The sequence below is a fragment of the Spathaspora passalidarum genome, assembly GCF_000223485.1.
Source record: "Spathaspora passalidarum NRRL Y-27907 unplaced genomic scaffold SPAPAscaffold_6, whole genome shotgun sequence".
Classification (NCBI taxonomy): Eukaryota; Fungi; Ascomycota; class Pichiomycetes; order Serinales; family Debaryomycetaceae; genus Spathaspora; species Spathaspora passalidarum.
Window position 1 is genome coordinate 10,823 of NW_006767430.1, and position 15,112 is coordinate 25,934.

The 15,112-nt window shown below is 35.3% G+C and overlaps 6 protein-coding genes across 6 annotated transcripts; all 6 read right to left on the reverse strand. All coding sequences in view use genetic code 12, as the record gives it.

Annotated features, from left to right (window-relative positions):
* Nucleotides 1-828: 828 nt before the first annotated feature.
* SPAPADRAFT_67895 (uncharacterized protein) lies at nucleotides 829-2,769 on the reverse strand (the record flags this gene model as incomplete). Its single annotated transcript, XM_007376608.1, has 1 exon — nucleotides 829-2,769. One exon carries the CDS (start codon nucleotides 2,767-2,769, stop codon nucleotides 1,192-1,194), a length of 1,578 nt encoding a protein of 525 aa, XP_007376670.1.
* A 1,460-nt stretch (nucleotides 2,770-4,229) lies between these two features.
* Nucleotides 4,230-5,173, reverse strand: SPAPADRAFT_62497 (CIP1 protein; the record flags this gene model as incomplete). The annotated part of the gene is made up of 1 exon (XM_007376609.1): nucleotides 4,230-5,173. One exon carries the CDS (start codon nucleotides 5,150-5,152, stop codon nucleotides 4,274-4,276), a length of 879 nt encoding a protein of 292 aa, XP_007376671.1.
* A 1,495-nt stretch (nucleotides 5,174-6,668) lies between these two features.
* On the reverse strand, nucleotides 6,669-8,043 carry SPAPADRAFT_62499 (uncharacterized protein; the record flags this gene model as incomplete). The annotated part of the gene is made up of 1 exon (XM_007376610.1): nucleotides 6,669-8,043. The coding sequence occupies one exon, from the start codon at nucleotides 7,980-7,982 to the stop codon at nucleotides 6,999-7,001; it is 984 nt and encodes a 327-aa protein (XP_007376672.1).
* A 2,864-nt stretch (nucleotides 8,044-10,907) lies between these two features.
* On the reverse strand, nucleotides 10,908-11,848 carry SPAPADRAFT_62500 (CFEM domain-containing protein; the record flags this gene model as incomplete). The annotated part of the gene is made up of 1 exon (XM_007376611.1): nucleotides 10,908-11,848. The coding sequence occupies one exon, from the start codon at nucleotides 11,836-11,838 to the stop codon at nucleotides 11,029-11,031; it is 810 nt and encodes a 269-aa protein (XP_007376673.1).
* A 369-nt stretch (nucleotides 11,849-12,217) lies between these two features.
* On the reverse strand, nucleotides 12,218-12,922 carry SPAPADRAFT_62501 (CFEM domain-containing protein; the record flags this gene model as incomplete). Its single annotated transcript, XM_007376612.1, has 1 exon — nucleotides 12,218-12,922. The coding sequence occupies one exon, from the start codon at nucleotides 12,914-12,916 to the stop codon at nucleotides 12,245-12,247; it is 672 nt and encodes a 223-aa protein (XP_007376674.1).
* Nucleotides 12,923-13,503: 581 nt separating this feature from the next.
* SPAPADRAFT_62503 (uncharacterized protein) lies at nucleotides 13,504-15,042 on the reverse strand (the record flags this gene model as incomplete). Its single annotated transcript, XM_007376613.1, has 1 exon — nucleotides 13,504-15,042. The coding sequence occupies one exon, from the start codon at nucleotides 14,995-14,997 to the stop codon at nucleotides 13,582-13,584; it is 1,416 nt and encodes a 471-aa protein (XP_007376675.1).
* Nucleotides 15,043-15,112: the final 70 nt, after the last annotated feature.

The window sequence follows — 15,112 nt, forward strand, 5'->3', positions numbered from 1 at the left end:
ACAACGAGTAAATATCATACTTGTTCAACAAACTTCCTCGAGGAAACTACTAAACCCCCTTGATGCACATCATAAATTTGTATCTAAATAACTATATGCGATAATTGGATCCTCACATAGATAGTTTATAAATTGGAACCTTGATGCAACCGCCAGGGTTGGTCTGCTGTAATTTTACACCATCAACTGTTCTCACTAGATACAATTCTGTGGTAGCAGGTATATACTTCATCAAGTCCATGTGTGGAAAACAAGTCACTTTAGTAGCCACGACCTTCCTAAATAGGTTCTTCATTTTTTTTTGGATTGGACTTAGTTTTCTAACTGATTTTCTGAAATCTTCTCTAGTCTGGCCGGCGTTGGTACTTTAATAAATGGGTATGGATTTCTGTTTCTGCCTTGGGTATGTATCAAAAGTCCTTCAACATAAGTATAAGTTTCTGATAATTTAACAACATCGAGATCGTAAGGTGATGCTGTGGCAGATCATAACTATTTGCAGTTTCTTCGACATCTTCTAATTCATCATCAAAAAGATCATGGGTTGGTGCAAAAATCGTCATTGCTAATAAAAAAATAAAAAAGGAAAAACATATTTCAGGGATTGTTATATAAATATGGAACTCTTTCTAGAAAATGTGTCGACCGTGTATTATTCCTGTTTGGAATTAATTTTACCCCTTTCTAATTTAACCGAACTCAGTGTATCGTTAAAAAATAATTAGACGGTGTACTATTGTTTGTGGTGTCTGTGCGAAATGGTTCCAGCCATGCTACGCCAGTAAACAAAATGACCCTTTTCAGCTTTATATGTTTTTTGGGAACTTGCGGCGGGTCCATTCTACCAAAATACGACAGAATCACTGCCACCACCCGAAAAAAGATTCTGGAATACTTTAGAAGTTACAAGTGCAACCTGTAAAATGTGTCTTTTCCAAACGGTAAAATCAGGTCAATTTTGTATGAGGGTTTACAACTAAATTGCGAGTTTCATTCCTTATTAGTTCCCCTTATACAAAACAGTTTATATTAACGTACAAAACTGTATAATAATAAATGTTAAAGTTATACCATAGCAAAGGAAACCGTGTTCCTTTTATAATATAGAAACATAAGACTAAATGAGTATGAAATTCCAAAAATAAAAACGAAAAATGTTTATCATAAAGATTGTTTGCATTAACACCAGCTTCAACTCATCAAAACAATTGCAAGTGTTGCAAGTAGAATAAAGGTGATTTTAAACGTGATCAAGTTAGATTCATTTGAATATTCAACATATATTTTAGGAATTTCTTCCTGCGTCTGAGTCCTTGTATACAGTGAAATCTTGAGGTTGGAATCGGGAGTAGTATACAATCCAATATTAGTCCGTTTTGAGGTTGACGTTGTTTTAGCAATGTCTATATTACCAATAATAATTGTCAGAGTACACCATACTCCTTCGGAATTTGTAACGACCATCAATAAACAGTCTACTGTTTTCCCATATTTATCACAAATCTGAGTAGTGTACAGGGTCAGAACTCCTGTGGTGGTAGATACAAATTGATTATCTGTTACTGATAATTCATCTTCCGTATGAGTGGCAGCCTCGCTATTTCTAGTTGTATGAGTGGTGGTATCATTATATGGTTCACTGGTTTCGGCATCATCAATATCTGTAGTAGTATCCACATTTTCGTGCGAGGAAACTTCATCCTCGCTAGTCTCTTCATCTTGAATTTCCGAAGTAGTATCTACTTCTTTTGAAGCACTGGTGGTGATTTCTTCTGTAGTGGTAGATTCATCTACTCCGCTGGTTTCCAGGTTCTCACCAGCAGTAGTTGATTCTGTTTCAATATCATCAAATGGAAAATCTTTGCAATTTTCAAAGCTATACTCTGGAGCTACTCCATTATACCAGATAGCACCTCCATCTAGCATTACCTCAAATAATGTTGGATCATATCCTGTTCCAATAATAATGTGGTAATCACCACCAAAACCTTCTAACATCAAAATACCTTGATTGACATCATACACAAAATTATTTATACCACCATCGACTCTAAATTGGCTCCGTCCATCAAAATTCATTACTTTGTACACGTTGGAATGACTTCGCATGCAAAATAAAATAAATCCATTATTCATCACAAAAGTTTGATTACATGAATACCGGGAATTGAGTATCACAAGAGCATCGCCCCCAATTATCACACATCCATCCCCAATGATTGGTCCTGACAGTTGCATGTACCTTTGATTGCTTAACCTAATTATGCCGTTGTTCGTTATGCTTGATGTCCCAAATACAGATATCCCTTGTGATCCTGGACTGGTTATGTCGATGATGCCCTCATTCACGAAAGTATTAGAAGAGAAATAATACCCTGTGTCACCTCCGGGCGAACTAAATTCTAACGATAATGTTCCATAATTAATAAAACTATTCAACGATACATCAAGATATGATGAAATATAACCACTAATCCTAATATTGAAGTCTCCCATATTCAAGAAAGAATGGGAAGTATCCCCAAACTCTATGTATAAATGTTCTCTTAACCCATATGCGTTCACTAAAAATTCACCATAATTGGCGAAATCACCAATTATTTTGATAAATTCCATATCTTGAAGCTGTAAACTTCCTGTGTCGGTAATATGACAGGTTTCATATACTTCAAAGCCTGCATTTGGAGGATTTGTATAGATCCGTGTATCATCAATTAGCAATTCTGCAATGATTACTTGTGCAAATACAATTAAACCGACTATCCGCATTTTAGTTTATAAGTAAACCAACTATCCTCATTTTAGTTTAGAAGTAACCCAATACATAACAACATGGGATTTGTGTTGATTAAAGTATTTCAGATCTGCGTCACCTCGGTAAATGAAATTGTCTTGGCATTACATGTTTTTGTCAAATAAAGTTTTTATCAACAGGCCAAGAAAATCTAAATGGAAGATTCTTTTAAGAATTTAACTTTAGAGTTGTTTCAAAAGATTTGCTCGCATATTCCATCACGTTTTATTTTTTTTTTCAGTAGAGGTAACAGAGCAAAAATGTGTCGTTCAGTAGAGAAGATATGACCAGTAGTATTTAATGTTTGAACGATTTCAATAAGTGTATCAATTAACCAGTAATAGTTTGTCAAAGAAATCTAAATAGTAAACAATAATTTAAATATGTTTATACCTCTGTCAAAAATTGAGGGTTTACGATTTTACGAGAATTAAACCAGGTTGCTAACCCAAAATAGGTTGGCGTTATCTGCAAACTATGAATGAAATGAAATTATGTGTGGTGTTAAAATTTTTTTGAAAACGTGACACTATAAACTTAATAGTTTATGTATCGCATATTATGCGTGTACAATTAATTAGACTGGAAAAAAATAATTAGGCGTTCTTCCTGTAAGTTTGTGAATTGACCGGTTATAAGGTTTAAAGTCCTTTTTCTCTAGTAGGATATGTTTTAGAATTAACTAACGTTTTAGATTCAATATCTAGGTCACACTTTTTTGGGTAAAATATGATCCAATGTATTCCAATTATATAATAGTCTATTTTCTTGGCATTGGTTCTATATTCGAGTCTTGATATCTACAGCAACCTCTATTTAACTTGGTCATCTGACTGTTATAGTACTAGCTTGTGGTGTTGCGACAGTGATTCTCCACATGTGATTAAGTCTGGCATTTCGCAAACTCCGAGTGGTATTTCTTAATTGGACGTTTGTACGCAGAATTTATTTTCTTATCTGCCAATCCCGTTAAAATTTATCTGTTTTCAATTGAATTGTAATTTATTCCTCGGCGCTTTGTATAGTTGTCCGAAATGGATTTACAAATCACTTGGTAGCAGCCAATAACGTACTACAAGAAGCAATATTTAATTCACTCAATTTCTATACCTATATTAGAATCGGAAAGACTCCCCAATATGTATATTACACACTGATTGTCCGGAATTTTATTTCCATAACTTTGTATTACACGGAAATGTTTTTCTTAACTAAAATAAAATACAAGTTCTTAGCAACGTCTGCAAAAGAATGAATACCAAAAAAAGATTTTGGCCCTAGGAATAGTCAAGATTTTGCGCTCTCCTGTATAATAGATAATTCTCATGGAATAAGTATAAACATTTGTTTTATTGCCTGCATACAAATATTTCAAAAGAACAGACGAAATGGTCAAATCTAGGTGTCAATTTTTTTTCCTTATCTACAAGGACATGTGGTTATACATATATATCAAAATATATAAACCTAAATGTTATACTAATATTCAGTCCATTTCCATAAGAATTGATTTGGATTAATTAACTCATTATCATCATCATAATTAAGATCACCAGTAGCACCACCAACATGTAAATACCAAAGGAAATCAGCAGGATTGAAACCTTTAGCTAACTTTTCTGACAATTGCTGCTTGGCTTCTTCAACAGTATACTTTTCCTTAACTTCCAATTTAACATTATGTGTTTGTTCATATCTGTCAATTGCATCTTGATAGGAAATAGAACCAGATTTAACTCTGATTTTGTCTGGAAGTGATTCAGGAGCAGTGGTGGCAACAGCCACTATAACATTTCCAATATCCTCAACTCTAGTAAATGCAACTCTAGTATTTAAATCACCGAGCTGAAGAATAGACTTGTTAGCTGGATCAATACCAACATGGCCAACAACTTCATACAAGAACTTGCTAGGTTCAGCAAAGAAGTTAGTCACGATATCGACAGATTTAATACCAGCCTTTCTAACATTTTCGGAATGAGCATTCTTAAAACCAAGGAAACCTGGGATGTACTTGTTCATCGTTGCAAGATCAGAACCAAATTGGGATGGAATGAATAACTTTGGTTGAGATTTTACAATTATTGGTTCAATAGTATTGAGCAAATCAGGGTTATGAGAAACCAACTCAATAATAACATCAGTGCCCCTCAATTTCTCGACAATTGAATCAATCGTGTCTGGTGTGATTTCAGTTTGAATATACTGAATCTTGTCTGTGGAAGTTTGGGCCTTTCTGGTTAATGCCTTAATTGGAAATTTGATCTTACTGTCGAATTTACCGGAATTGATAGCTTCAAGGGTTGGTTTACCTAAGGAACCATTAAGACCAATAATTGCAATTGAAACTGGAGACATGTTTTGTGTGTGTGGTGGAGTGAAGATTGACTTAATTCATATAAACAAACACGACACGTTGGTGGTATTTATAGAGAGGATCCATAACTCGTATTTTTTGCAACTTAGATCTAATCTCCTGCATAAAATTTAGTTGGTTTGTCAGCACATGTTTTTGTGGCTTTTTCAATCCCCGAAATTTAGAAAATTACAAATTCATGACTAAAATTGCTTACAAAAAAAATGTTACTCCTAATAAAAAGGTTCACATATTTTTTTTTGGTTTTTTTTAATTTGTAATCGGCACTGTCAACATGCTTAATAATAGAGTTCCCATTGTGACTACAAATTAGGCTATTGTGGGGTCAGACTGAAGATTTTTAATATTGGATTCGTTTTTCTTTGCTTAATTCGCTCTAGGATTACGTTATTATCAAGTGGCTCACAGTAACCGCCACAGATTTTGTAATATGTGTATAACATCCCTTGTAGTTTGATTAGTAGAAAACTTTAGAGTGGCATATATGACATGGCCATGACTTTAACCCTGATTATTTTATACGGGTATTGTATGTGTGCTATCCAAGGTAGTTTGTTGGAATTTCATACAACCACAGTTAATTGAACTTACTAGATAGTAGACAAAGTTTCATGTAAACACATAATTTCTGTTGCAGTGTATGACTATTGATCAAACTGATTTTGTTCTGCGTTAGATAATCCCCTAGGAATAGTGATATTTAGTTCAATCATTACATTGAACTATATAGTCATCCACTATATTGTGCAGACTGTGGTTCCTTCTATTGCTTGTGATGATCATTAGGCCGCGAAAATCACCAAGGAACAAAACAATAATGAAAACCACAGTCATCATCTATGAATTACTTGGTTTACTTTATATTTCGCTTTACCATATCCGAGTCTGAATTATTGAGCATTGCCACATCACTGCTCCCACTTGAATATTTCCTTTAAAACTATTGAAAAGAAAATATAAAAGTAATACATAAATCTAATACTAGTTAACTAGTTATCATATCCATGGGTTTCATATTTATAATAGATACGTAAGTTTTGTTTTGGAAATTGTGTACTTTGTTGAGAGGAAATCCGATTAGAGATTCAGAAATATTTATTCTTGAACGGAGTGATGTATAATTCAACCACCACTTTTATGCTTAATATAACAAAACCAGGAGCGGCACTTGAATTTTAATTAATTACAATGTCGAGGCCAGCATATTGTAGATTTTTTAAAAGAAACACGCCATAATGTTAAAAACAGTGTAGGCAAAAATTCAAGCACTAATAACAAGTGATAATCTTTCATGAAACACCAGACAAGTTCGACGCTCTGATACACTAGCATTAATTCATATACTAATGTTCAAATTTGTATTGAATTCTTTGTTTCAATACTGTCCCTATTTATCAGCTTCAAGATATGATATCAGAGTAAACCAATTCCAACTTTGATTATCATGACTATTCAAATAGTGATTTAAAACTAGGCTAAAAAAATCATTCGTCTCTTCCTAAGGTTATGTTAATTTTTGTATATTAAATATTACAAAAATAGAAAAACATATACAAAGGTTTAAATAATTGTTCATTTATGAAAAACAAACCGAAACTAACTAATAAACCACTAAAATATAAACGAATGTCCAGCGGTAACGACGTGGAAAAAATATAACGGAAACAAGAATAATAAAGAAAAAAGTCCACCTTGGCAATGCCAAGTTAAAATCCGATGGCTGCAAAAAATAAGCCACACTTTAAAACGAACGAAAAAAATAAACGGTATCAAAACTGTCTTTTAACTTTAACCATAAAACAATCCCCCAAAAAAATATGGATTTGCTTAAATGAGGTAAGCTAATGGGATCATAGCTAAAGCTAAGAAAGAAGAACCGGCAGCAGCGGCACCAGCTTCGAAAGTTGGAACGGCTGGCTTGGTGGTGGCAGTAGCTGGAGAAGGAGCTGGAGTAACAGTAGGAGCACCTGGAGTGGTGGCAGTTGGAGCACCGGTTGGCTTGCTAACAGTTTCAGTAATTGGAACAGTAGTGACAACAACGGTAGTCTTACCAGCAGAAGTGATAGTGGTAAGAGCTGGAGTAGCTGGACAGGTAGTAACAGTGTCAGACTTGGTGAGAGTGACAGTAAAGGTTGGAACAGTGATGGAGGATTCTGGACAGTAGGTGGTGAAAACAGTGACAACTTCACTGATAGTAGCAGTGGTAACAGTTGGCTTGGCTGGAACAGTAGTTGGCTTACAGACAGTTTCAGTACAAGTAACAACAGTAACAACAGTAGAAATAGCAGTGGTGGTTGCACCAGTTGGAGAAGTGGTTGGAGTAGAAGTTGGTTGATCGGCAAGAACAACAGAGAATGCACCTGGGTCAACTAAAGTACCATCAAGACCCTTAAGAGAATCAGCAAAGTCAGAGGCAGCATCTCTCTTGGCAATAACGGTTTCCTTCCACAATCTCTTTCTGACAGCTTCAGTAGAGTTGACAGATGGTTCTTGTTGAACACTAACTTGGTATAATGGAGCACCTGGGAGGTTAAATAACAAGTTAGCTGGAATAGTAATGACATCACCAGCATTGACAATATCATTGAAGAATCTTTCACCAGCAGCAAGGGAGTAGTAGAAGACGATGTCGAAATCTTGAGGAGAAACAAAGTCAAACAAAATTGGTAATCCTGATGGGATAGTAAATGGACAGTTACCAGTATCCAAGTCAACAATAGCAACTTGAACACCTCTAACTAAACAGGCAACATTGACGGCAATAGCTTGTGCCAAGAAAGCCGTGGTAGCGATGATGGAAGTAAATCTCATTTTATTCTTATAAACTGTTGGAAAAAGCGAAGGTAACGGTTCAAGACTTGAGGTTCTGAAAATGAAAAGAAAGAGAAGACATGAAAAGTTTTCTAACAAAATTGTGGAATTGGGGAATAATATATACTAACTAAATATAGAACTCAGGGGGTGGGAGATATGTTGACAAAAAAAAAAAAAACTAGTTGAAAAAAATAATAGTATGCACTCCTGGAAAATATTGAATGTGTATTACGAACAATGGCATTAGCGTTGGTGATCAGCAAAAAAAGGGATGATCTGACTAAGTATCATGAAATTATATTGTTTAAAGTATAATTTGGAAGCAGCTTTTTCAAATTTTTGAAAATTTAGTATACCCACCGACCATGGCATAGATTCCACAATTGAATGCTTGATAGAACTTATATCAAGGTTCTGGTTCGATACTATTCCCTCTGTAAATTACTGCGAAATCTAGTTATAAAAATAGAAGAATTGCTCTCAAGCCGCCGTGCCCGTGGGGAGGAGAAACAACACAAACACACCCCCTGATATCAGCGAGTGCTTTAGGAAATACATATTCCCAAAAAGTATGGATGACATTGTTAGACAAATTTCATCTGTTCACACATGTCCGATTTTATTGTTTGACGTAACAATGAAATCTCTGTCTGCGTGTTGGAAAAAAAAATATTCTTTTCGTTTTTTCAGTAGCAATCTAATCCTAATTTGTCAATTATCTATCCCTACAAGAGGAAATGTGGGATGTGTCATTCGATGCGAAAATACTCACAAGGAGGTCCCACGATCATGTGGTTGTAGAGAAGTCACCAAAGAGGTAACTGGTGCCCCCTTTGGAATTCACATTTTCTATGCGCCTAAGATCGAACGGCAATATTGTGTCAAAACAAATCTTAGATTTGGACAATACATCCGATCTTTTTTTTGTATAGCTAAAAAAATATTAACGTCATTCCTATTGTGCAGTCCATCGACTAAATCTTTGTGGTGAGAAGGAATTTTTGAATACTCCAAGTTCATTAGTTAGACATAATACTATATCGACATGCAATGTCAAGATTATAAATACAGAAGGAAGGTAAGTTAAAGAAGATATCCTGTAGATTATTGAATACTACAACTGCTTACATAAATGCCATGCATGCTAAATATAGATCTGACAAGAAAAAAAAAACAACACTTTTTTTTTCACTCAGTCGTAATGTGACTAGCGGGTATTTCATCTCACTTCACCCCCTTTGCCTTCCCCTAGCAATAAAATAATAGTAACCGCCCACATTTGTGTTTACATCTTACTTAAAGGGAAAGCGGCCAATTGATTTTTATTTAATATAATATAGATAGCCACAACAAGGTATGGAATGTCCAATATAAGATATGACCAACCACGTGGAGGGGGTAGTCAAGGCGTATTTGGTAATACCACATCCATATTTGAACATGTGCGGAACACCAAAAACTTTTGTCAATTGAGTCGATTTCATAACAATTGCGCATGGTCGTGCACTTCCTAGGGAATGGAATTCCCAGATTTTATTTTATCAACAATATGTTATTTCATGGTTGCTCAGACCACCTGAAATAGCCAAGAAGTATTCGAAAGTAGAATATTATTTCAGATTAGCCACGATTCTAATTTTAGTTTCTTCTTAAGTGCACACGATCAGGAATTGAAGTAGTACTAGTTAGTTATAAAAGTTGCAAAATGATGATGATCCTTGTTGTAATTTAGATGTGAAACATTGAGGTACTCCTGAAGTGAACTATTGTTTGTGAAATTTTCATCTTTTAAACGATTATTTCATCTTAATATTGTTTAATATGGTGAATTACGGAAGTAGTAACTGGGAGTGAGATATACTTTCATGAACCAACATATGAATAAACATGCAGAAAGGTAACTTATTAGATAACAAACAAGTTCCATTAATATTTGTGATAACATATATTATTTCCGAAAACAATCGTGTTCAATGAACGTCTTTACAGCAAGTGATTAGTTGTCAACATATCACCAATGCATATGTAAGAAGTTTCCAACAATTTTAATTTCCTATATTTTGACTTTGTAATACGTTCCTGGTTCAACTGCTCAGCAATCATTAATTTGGTAGTTGGTACGAGCATCCATTTGTCCGGGTTTATTTACTGCATGAGTCCATCATGTCAATGATATAACGTACTGGCCGCACCTTATTTTTGTCGTTTCTTGTAATATTGCGGGTAGAGATATTTTGAGAACTACAAATAAGCCAAATGAAGTTGTCATATATGAAACTATATGCAAATAGTTTTGAAAAGCACTTGATTAATAGTCAAGTGTTGGATGAATTGTTGCATATAGTTTCATTCAATATGTCAATTGCTTGACGAAGTTGTGCTTTGTAGATCTATTTTTTTTGTAGGGGGGTGAAATAAGATTTGCAATTCAAAAGAATTTTTGAGAAGGCTTGGAAGTGTTTGCATCATAACATTTGTAGCAGTTCTAATATAAGCTAAATAAACCCTTGAGCATAATTCCGTTAGTTCTCATAGGAACGATTACAAAAACTCTATTAGCTAAAACCCAGGATTGAACTTTTCTATAATATTATTCTATGGAAACTGCTGTTTGAAAACACTTCAAGAACTATGAACATAATCAAATCTAAATGTAGATCGCTAGACCAAATATTAATTGATACAATAGAGAAAACCTATGAAATAGCCTCATTTGATTAATTTTTTAAGCCTGCCTGTTGCAAATTTTTTCGGTGGCTGAATTTCTAAAGTGGGGGTTATAATACAGAACAATTGAAATAAATATTTTCTAGCGATTACAAAAAAAAAATATCTGAAAGATTGCGAAACGGAAATCATCCATTGACTTAAAGATTTCGCCTAGTTTGGTACGAGGTCGAATTATGATTCCTTAAACCTATTACATTGAAGTCTAATACTAATTGTTTTTATTGTTAAAGTAAGAAAATTGCGAAAATTTAACAAAAATTTAAGAAGAAATGAAACACAAAACTAAAATCCTAATAGAGAATATCTAATTCATTTAAAAAATCACAGCCATGAGACCGACGACACCTAAAGAGCCAACTAATCCTGGAAGTTGATTGTTTGCACCATTAAGTTCAGGAGAAACAGTTGGAGCAGCAGATTCTTGAGAATCTTCACTCTTGGAGCTTGAAGCTTCAGCGGTTTCAACGGTCTTTTCAGAAGCTCCTTCAGCTTCAGTAGTACCTTCAGCTTCAGGCTTTGGAGCTTCGGTGGTTTGTTCAGATTCTGGCTTTTCAGCTTCAGTGGTTTGTTCAGCTTCTGGCTTTTCAGCTTCAGTGGTTTGTTCAGCTTGTTCAGTGGTTTGTGGAGCTTGCTCTTCAGTAGTTTGTGGAGCTTGTTCTTCACTAGTTTTAGCTGGTGCTTCAGTTGAAGCTTCTTCTTCCTTAGTGGTAGTAGCAGGAGTGTCAGCAACATTTGCAGCACTAGACAAAGCAGCTTTTCCAGATTCTGGAACCATCCAATATGGTTCCCAAACACCAGCAGAAGAACAAAGAGAAGTAGCTAATTCAGTGGCACCAGCAACATCAGAACCCTTACAGTTCTTAGCAATACAGTCAGCAATTGGTCCGGCAAATTGTGGCATAACACATAAACAACCAGTATCCCAGTAAGGACATGGAGTACTACCAGTATCTTGCTTGACACATTCTCTGGCACATGGAGCTAATTGATCATAGATTTTGTCAGCAAACCCGTTAATGGTAGCGGTTTTGGCAACACTAGGATAAGTAGCATAAGGATTATCGGCAGCAGTAACAAGGGCTAAGATAGCTGGAGCAACAGCAATGAATTGGAAGGACTTCATTTTTGTAGTTGTAGTAATTCAGAAAATATATCTCCATTTTGAGGATTTACTAGAACTATTTATAGAAAAGAGAATGGAGAATTTAGCTTAAAATATAAACATGGATAAAAATAATCCAAGATCAGTCCATGATTGAATTACCAATTTCGGTTGTAGAGTATACTATTTGGGAAAGACTATTCCATTGGAGTGTTCGGCTTGAATTATAACAATTTCGATATCGGGAATGCCTCTTTTACCAGTGGTGCATTTTTGGCTTGGCAAAAAAAATTTTGCGCTAGAAAATTGCAACTCTTGGCATAGGGCATATTTGGTTTTGTGTCACTTTGATGAAAAAGATAAAAAATTTGCGAACTTTAGTTTTTTTAACACGAGGTTTCGATTGCATATTGAATTTCATAAATACCTAAATAAAAAGAGATAAAATAACTGAAACAAATAATGCAGCTAAACTAGTTGTTGCATAAACTCCTAAGTTGCTCTTTGTTTCGGAAGTTTCCGAAGCAGAAGTCTGGGATTGAGTCTCGGATTGTTCGGAAGTATTGGTAGTCTTTGATTCATTGCTGGTGGTCTTGGCATCAGTAGAAGCCGAATCACTTGACTTAGCAGAAGGATCTGCAGTCTTGCTAACTTCACTACTTCCACTTGCAATAACCCAAGACTTGGCCGTCTTTCCTTCAATGGTAGTAACGTCTTTAGCACCTCCAGCTGCGCTAGAAAGTGCATCTGAGATAGATTCAGGCATAATCACAGTACCTGCACCAACAGCGTTACACAAAGAGGTAGCCAAATACCTGGCAGAAGCAACATCTCTTCCTTGACAATTCTTAGCAACACATTGCCCCATCAACCCTGCCCATTGAGGCATCACACAGAAACAACCAGTATCCCAATAAGGACATGGGGTGTTACCAGTGGAAATCTTTACACAATCTTTAGCGCATTCAGGTAAAAGATCAATAATAGGGTCAGCGAACCCATTGATACTGGCAGTTTTAGGAACCTTGGGGAAAGTTTCGTATGGATTGGCGGCAGAGACCAACAAGATCAAACTAAATAATGGGATAAGTGCGTACATTGCTTTGATAGATATTTGACAGTAGTGAACATCGGGTAATTTGTATCAATTTTATATAACCAAACTATTAGCCTGGGATAATCCTAGCCTGATCTTTTAGATAAAAATTCCAAATCTTTCTTGGCTTATAATAAAGTTTAAGATTATTTTTCATGTAAAGTTTAAAAGTCTTGGCGAGAGTAAAACGATATCTCCGCCAATCATAGAGGAAATCGTATGTTTGTCTAAATCCCTCTTCGGTTTATTGGCCAATTAGACACGAAAGTGAACCTGTTCTATGCACAAATAGCAACTCTTCTGCAAGAGCATTTTGGCCATCTTTCTGTCCGGCGATTCTTGATCGATCTAATTATAGAACTTTCTAGGAATGTTTGGGGGAAAAAATTTTTTTATTCTTGCTTCAACACGGCAGATCCGAGTGTATTATAAATTAACCAATCGGCTATAAACTACGACTTGTTCAGCAATATTTCCGACTCGTTTAAAATCATATGTTTCTCTTGAAATTCGATTCTTTGCACTCCAAGATTTTGGAGTGCAAAAAGAGCAGGAATTTTGCAAGAAAAAAAAAAATAGTACATTGTCTCTATTACATCATATTATTCTATAAACTTATACTCAAGCTATGCCTATAATAAATAAAACTGAATTTAATAAAACTTGTTCTACCAAATTCTCTTGAAAATATCAACCTTTCCAGTTCCTTTAGTGTATCTGGTATTTGGAAGCAATATCCAAAGACACAAGGTAAAGAAAAATGTAACTATAAACAGTGGCAAGACCACATATGCCCCAACAAATTGAGAAATTAACCCGACCAAGAATGGAATCAATGCCCCGCCGGAAGACCCGAATGCCGTTGTCACCGTAACGGATATAACGGCAATCTTTCTCGGAATTAAATCATCCAGTACAATATAAGAAATCATTAACGGGTAAACTGGACCAATCATTATCCCAGACAAAGTGATTGTGACAATTTCAATTGGGAAACTTGAAATAACCCAAGTCAATAATGCAAACAACATGGATAATGTGATCAAAATGCAATTCCCTCTTCTTGCTCCTAATAATTTGTGAATTAATCTAGTCAATACTAATCTTCCAAACGTTAATCCAAACCAATAACCTGAAGCAACATACCCAATTGAAGCATTAGTATGATGCCTATAATCTCTTAAATAGGTAGTGATCCAACCACCAAATGCAACTTCTGCTCCTTGGTAAAAGAAGACGAATAACGAAGAAAACCAAGTGACTTTTGTCTTTAAGGCTTCCTTCATCAACCCAGGTTGTTTTGCTTCCAGAGTCTGGGGCTGTTGTGGTTGTTGCTCATCATCCCATGGTTTGAGATCGTCTTCTCCATGGACAAATGATATGTATGTGTTAACTGCAGATATCAAGAATACTCCCAAAACAACCAAATAAAAGAAATTCCATTTAATCCCAGCTTCAACAAATGCTGTTGCAATTAATGGTGCAACTGAAGCACCTAAACCATAACAACCATGTAAATATCCAAGAGCCGTTGATGATTTTTCTAATCTTCCAATAAATACATTGTACTGGGCAACACAAATACCAGCACCTACCCCACCAAAGAAAAACCCAATAACTACTACGGGATATTTCAGACCAGTCAGGACCAATGTGTACATCATTATAGAAGAGAGACATCCCAAGAAGATTGATTTTCTTCCTAATCTCTTTTGGATCACATCGGAAAGTAAGGCAACAATGATGAATCCAAGAGCATTACTCAACCATAAGATAGAAGCAACAGAATATGAAATACGGTATTGAATTTCAATATAATTCAATAATACCCCAACTGAACCATCTGAAAGGCCCAAACCGAAAGCCCAAATTAAAGAAGTAATAATACGAAATAAATTCTTAGGAGGGTTAGTAAAAGATAATGGACCAATATCTTCAACTACCGACACAGTTTCAACTTGTGTTTTACCATTCGAAGTATGAACAACATTAGGAGTAGTGTGTATTGATTGCAACTCGACTGATAAATCGTATTCTTCTACGCGGGAAACACTAGAAGATACAAATGGGTTGCGTTCCGTCATAGATACTTGATGTATCAAAGTTATATCTCTAAATCATCTTGAAATACATTTTCCATCTTTAAATACCCCAGACGCTAAGGCGGGCTAACCCCATCGAATTGACAATGGTTGTTGT